At 29.7% G+C, this 6,290-nt stretch overlaps 1 protein-coding gene across 1 annotated transcript; it reads right to left on the bottom strand.

The window, feature by feature from the left end:
• Positions 1-497: 497 nt before the first annotated feature.
• LOC100168795 (glycerol kinase-like) lies at positions 498-4,285 on the bottom strand. Its single transcript, XM_001946616.5, has 3 exons — positions 2,949-4,285; positions 1,228-1,737; positions 498-1,053 (listed from the first exon to the last, which is right to left on the bottom strand). Exons 1-3 carry the CDS (start codon positions 3,532-3,534, stop codon positions 521-523), a joined length of 1,629 nt encoding a protein of 542 aa, XP_001946651.2. The 5' UTR covers positions 3,535-4,285; the 3' UTR covers positions 498-520.
• Positions 4,286-6,290: the final 2,005 nt, after the last annotated feature.

Here is a 6,290-nt window from a genome sequence, read left to right as displayed (position 1 = left end):
ATTTATATCTTATACATAGTTGAAAAATAAAGTTTGTTGTAAGTATTTCACTGAATTAATAGAGGCAACGTACCTAATATTTTTGAAATAAACCATATTAAAATAGGTAAATAAACTATTTCAATTTCTGTAAAGTGTATATAAAATAAATTGTAACACATTATAATACATAAAGATAATCTAAACTGTATTTTAAGTGGTGCTTTAATTTTAAATTCAGTAGTTTTCGTACTCATATAAAGCACTAAAAGTTAAAACTTAATTTTTTTTAATATCAGCTAATATTGCATGATTTTAACTCTGTAGTGTTCAGAATCATTTGAATAATATGGGAACTAAATTTATAAATAAAACACACAATACTATCATTCACTAATATAACTGAAGTGAGATAAGTTTATAACAATATACATTAGGTACGCATATTATGACGTGTCCTGTGCAGAATTTTCAAATTGGTTTATCTGATAAAAATATATATTTAAAATATTCGAACATTTAAGACATAGGTACAGAAAATTTATTTTTTTAGGATTAAATAACCTCCTAAGAATATTACTCCACTTGTAATAGACACTGTCAACCAAAAATGATCCAAACTGTTATTATAATCAATCCAGTCGTAGCTTCTCCGCAAGGCCCTTCTCCAATCAAACAATCTAATTTTCCGTTCATCGACCGTCATCTTTGGTTGGTAAATCACACCATTGTCTCCTGGCATACACAGAGCGTTCCAGACGTTTATTTCAGGTGCGTAACCAGCCGCCATAGCTGCGCCCAATGCAACCCCATTTTTGTACTTTGCAACTTCAATTTGAGAGTTTGTTATATCAGATAGGTATTGCATAATCAATCCATCATCTGATAAGTAACCATCAATTTGTATTTTGTCTATAGACATTTTTAGGTCGTCATTTAAAGCTTCAACAATATCTTGAGTTTGAAAGCACACTGATTTCATGGCTGCTTTTAAAATGTCATCATTAACAGTAAATTCATTAGCTCCAACTAGAACACTCCGAGCTTCATGTCGCCAGTGCGGAGCATACAAACCTAAATAATTTGTTTTTATAATTTTCATAGTAAAATCTAAATTATATATAGGTATATTAATTTAAATTAATAAAGAACATTAAATGTTAACTTCAATTATTTCGAACCCAACCAATGTATATCAAATAAATCTATGGATAATAGACTTGTTTATTTAAATCAAACAGTAGCTACCATTAAATGCCGGAACCAAGTATACTTCATTTTGTAATTTATCTTTTGTCTTAAGAGCCAAGCATTCAGTTTCTTTGACATTCAAACATTTTTTTACCCAATCTATGGTATATCCTGCTGAAGCGATTGGACCTTCTAATGCAAATATCGGTCTCGAATCCAATCGATACGCGATCGTTGTGAGTAATCCATTTTTTGAGAAAACTTTATCTTCCCCAGTGATCGTGAAAATCGAACCACTTTTATCGAGTATACCTTTCGTAAGACCACTTCGAAAGCATTTTTGGCCGATTAGAGCGGCTTGGCGATTTCCAATTATACCAGATACTGGCGTATCAATAAGATGTCCTTCAAAAATGTTTCCGAACACTTCAGAACTGGTTTTTATTGTCGGGAGAAATTTTTCGGAAATACCGAAGAATTTTAACAGAAGTTTATCCCATTTCAACGTATTAATGTTCATTAAAAATGTATACGAGGCGTTTGAAGAGTCAGTGGCAAATACTCCACCTGAAAATGAAAAAAAAAAACTATAGTATTTCTGTGTCAGCCAAATCGAATACGAAAAACTCAGAGATTACAAAACTTTAGTGGAAGAAATAATATTTCTAGACTTTTTCGCAACAATCAGAATCTGCAAATACGGGCACGTCGCCGTTGTATACGCACGAGGTACATTCATTATAAAGTTTACTATACGTTATACGTATATGCAGTAGTATTATAGCAATGATAAGAAGGGGTCTCAACCTCCATTAGTTTATAAATCAACATTTTAAATGATACAATAATATTAAATTTTGGTTGGCAATGTAGTTATTGTTATTAAATTATTCAGTAGGTATTTAACATTTTTATAAACAGCAACATAATAAAAATTAATATTCTTCATACGAATATTCTAAAAAAAAAAAAGAATCGGTTCCAGTTGTATTTTAATAAATATATCAAAAGCGATTAATTAATTGTACCCAAATGTACCTTATTGGACTGTTGAATATAACTTATTTAACTAAATCGTATGAAATATAAAGCTATCGTTAAATATAATACAACAAATTTGAAAAATGTTCTCCTCTACCAATATTATTCGAAGTCCACTATCATACGTATTATAAATCTATCTATACATACATATTAATATATATATATAGTCCTTTGGTCCCAGGTAGAAAGGGCTTATGTCAATTTGATCAACTTTTCAAGACAGCCGTTTGAAAGTTTGAAAATTCTTACTTGTAAGTTCATTATATCCATAAATATTTAAGGTATTTTTTTATTATATATATTACATTTTTAATGCATGTAACCATTGAAATTCTTGTTACTATGACTATTTAAGGAGATAACTGTAGTTATGCCCTTTTGATTTCACTTGTTCTGACTTAAGCCCTATTTGTCCACGACATATGTCTTTTTGATTTCACTTATTTTGACTTATGCAGTTATGCCTTTTGATCCAGGCATAAGTCATCATACGCCTTTTCTACCAAACGTAGAAACAGTTATGTTTAGATATTCCCTATTTATTTCTTCAATGATATGAGTAATATTCGTCACTGACTTATGCCAAATGTATCAAAAAAATCAGTAAAAAATAAGCTTCACATTTGTGGAAAAACATTTTTTGTGAAAATTGACTTAAGCCCTTTCTACCCGGGAGCAAAGTTATATTTGTATATAAGCAAATGCAAATGAAATGTAGTTGAGTTTGAATTCACCGTTCTTGCCACCGGTTATGTTCCATAACAGCCAAGAATCGATTGTACCAAAGTAACAGTCACCGCTCCGATAGGCCGACATTACCTTAACATTGTTGACCAGTAGCCACTTGATTTTGAACGCGCTGAAGTAGGGGCTGAACGGCAGGCCACACACCCCCTGAAACCGGTACTTATCGTTGGTCCTCAGGTACTCGTCCACCATGGCGGCCGCCCGGCTGTCCGACCACAGTATCACGTTGCAAAGCGGTTCACCGGTACGCCTGTTCCACGCCACCACTGAACCCCGGTTGTTAGCTATGCCCACAGCGACCACGCGCGTACCCATAACCATTCCACCCGGGCTCGTCGTGTTGAAGATGCATTCATCTACGGCTCTCAGCATGGTCATCGGGTCCTGCTCCGACCATCCTTCCCGCGACGTGTCCAAGTCCTTGACAGCCACCTGATGCGACTTTAACACTTCGTTGCAGTTAGCCCTAAACGTGTAAAATCCCACGTCGTTCGTGTCCACCACTACCGCGCCGACCAATGATACTTTCGCTTTTTCTGCGTTGAACACGTTATACAGTCGTGACAAGTTCATGTCTTGTCGGAGAAACAAAGTGGGTACAATAAAATATTAAAAAACGGTTAGTAAAACGAATTACAGTTACAATTTTATTCATATACAATATAATGTTATATTATTATATATTAAAAGCTACAATATAAAAGTAATTATTAACATAGTACGCATAATATAATACGCAGAAACTATGGAAAAAAAACAATGTTTACAATCACGTCACTTTTGTAAAACCGTTGATTTTTGATTGTAGCGTTAGAAGTTAAAATGTTCAATATTTAATGAGCCTTCTTCAAACATTGTTATTAGTACCATCAATATAAATTGTACGATATAGGATCTTAGAATGATGTATCCATTAGATTATTAAAATGTTTAAACGTAATATTAAACTTAATAACGATATTCAAATTTAATTTTAAGCGACTATAGTCATTGCATCGTTGAATGTAATACATGAATACAAAAAAACATTATTTCCTATAGCAAGTTTCAATTCCTTCGAAATTAAAATATAACTATAAAATATTTAAATATAATATGTTGAGAATTTTGCTGCTGTAGGTACCTACATATAGTAGATTTATAGTGTACCTTGAAATTTAGTGAATCGCTGTAATTTGTGTGTTAAATTTTAATTTAATTATCAATGATCATCCTAATCATACAATAATCAATACAATATTGTATACGAAAAAATCATTCTGAGCAATGATACGGGTACCTACATATATTTCTACAACTAGTGTTTATAATACATTAAAAAATAATATAATAACTAATATGTAATTTTTTTTTCTAAGATTTTGGCAAAATAAATTCATACAACTTTTAAATCAATACCAGTGTATCCAAGAATGGTGTGAATAGGTTGGCAGTAAAAATAATTTAAAATAAATCTAAATAATATTAAAATATAACTGTGTAGGTATAAAATATACCTTCGTAATGAACATTTTAATTATATACGATTACAATGAAAAAAACAATATCCATGCATTTTCAACATTTAAAAATTTCTATATGATTAACGTTTAAGAAACCTTGTGTCTCAAGATATTTTACCGATAATCCAAAACTATATTGACATTTTTTATATCCATTTAAAAATGTTTAATTCAAAAATTAAATTATTATTGTGAATAGAAATAAAATGTGCGCATAAAATATTAAGACAATAAGACATTATATTGTAAATCAATGATAAATCATCAACATAAATTTGGAAAAAAACAAAAATAAAGTCAATGCATTATTAACTGTTTTCCCTTTCTGAGTAATTAGAAACATTGAAAGTGTGCGTCAAACAGAGCCAATATTGTGTTGTTAGCTTTAATAATAGAAATAATGAATCTCTTATCAAACTTAAAGTTATGAATATTACCAATGTTTGTACTTTGACTTTTTTAAGATATATCAATTTTCTGCGAAACGTCTGCATTATTAAATTGTAATATTGTACATACTCAATATTTATAACAAAAAACAAAATATCGTTAAAGAGCCAACGTGCAAAAACAGATAATGTTCCAAACTTTAAGTTTGATAATAAATTAATTCACTCTAATACTAAAGCTAACAACACAAGATTGGTTCTGCTAAACGCAAATCGTCTATGTTCACAAGTAACATAGAGATCATAGAGAAAAACAAACAGTGCGCTGACATCCTCTAAATATGAATGTGTAAAACGTTTTTCTTTATAAACTAACTATACAATACAGTAATTAGAATTTTATTTTTAATCGTAATAAATTCTAATATAAATTAAATCATTTTTATAATTTTTAGCATAAATTCTTGCTTTTATATCGGTTTTTAAATATTTTCACAAACTCAAATAAAATAAACTCCTATAGAGACCACACTGAGTATAATATATATTAATTAACAATAGCTAGGTGTGTAATTTAAATGAATTATAGTAGGTACATTCATAATGTAAAAATAAACTTGAAAAATATTTTTTTCTCTGTCGTATAACGTATTATGATAGGATGATGATTATATTATAATATGCATATACAATATAAACTTTGAATTCATTAATCCCTTGTGCTCAATTTGTTTTTTTCCATAAACTTAAACAATACAATACAGTTTTTTAATAGTACTGCCAACTTCTTAAAACAAAATAATATACAAATATTAATACTATAATGAAATTCCACGAACATTATTATTTTTTTAAGTTAAAGTGTTTATACAATAATTCCTATCGTTCGGCAAAAAGGCATGCATTTACTTGAACGCCAGTTTTGAAAGTCATAATATGTATTAACAAGAAAAAAATAGTTCTATTCAATGTAATCCAAATCAATTCAGGGAAAATATTGTGAACTAAGTTACATGCCGTGTAACTTGGATTTTACTACATTATTTTCCAAGTTACTTGTAGATACTTTTTTGAGAGTAACTTGTAAATATTAGATTCAAGATACTATAATAATCTTATATATAAAATTCTCGTGTCACAATGTTAGTCGCCAAACTCCTCCGAAACGGCTTGACCGATTTTTATGAAATTTTTTATGCATATTAGGTAGGTATGAGAATCGACCAACATTTATTTTTCATACCCCTAAGTGATAAGGGTTGTCCAGAAAAAAATAAAATAAAAATATTATTATTTACAATAGAAATATTTGTTTATAAATGGTTGCTATTGGTTATATATATAAAAAAATAATTATAGTTTACTATATGTTGGTTGCTATAGGTTAATCGGGCATGGATGTTGTTTTGTATTATTATTATTTTATCAATATACCGGG

The sequence above is a fragment of the Acyrthosiphon pisum genome, chromosome A1 (genome assembly GCF_005508785.2).
Source record: "Acyrthosiphon pisum isolate AL4f chromosome A1, pea_aphid_22Mar2018_4r6ur, whole genome shotgun sequence".
Taxonomy (NCBI): domain Eukaryota; kingdom Metazoa; phylum Arthropoda; class Insecta; order Hemiptera; family Aphididae; genus Acyrthosiphon; species Acyrthosiphon pisum.
Note: the sequence above shows the minus strand (reverse complement) of the source record. Positions and strands in the feature narration are given on the sequence as shown.

Bases quoted from the DNA above. Each gene is read 5' to 3' on its own strand.
- LOC100168795 (XM_001946616.5), bottom strand. From the start codon at position 3,534: ATGAACTTGTCACGACTGTATAACGTGTTCAACGCAGAAAAAGCGAAA. The intron at 1,738-2,948 runs GTGAATTCAAAC...TTTCATTTTCAG, and splicing joins CATAACCGGTGGCAAGAACG to GTGGAGTATTTGCCACTGAC. The intron at 1,054-1,227 runs GTAGCTACTGTT...CAAATTATTTAG, and splicing joins CTTGGTTCCGGCATTTAATG to GTTTGTATGCTCCGCACTGG.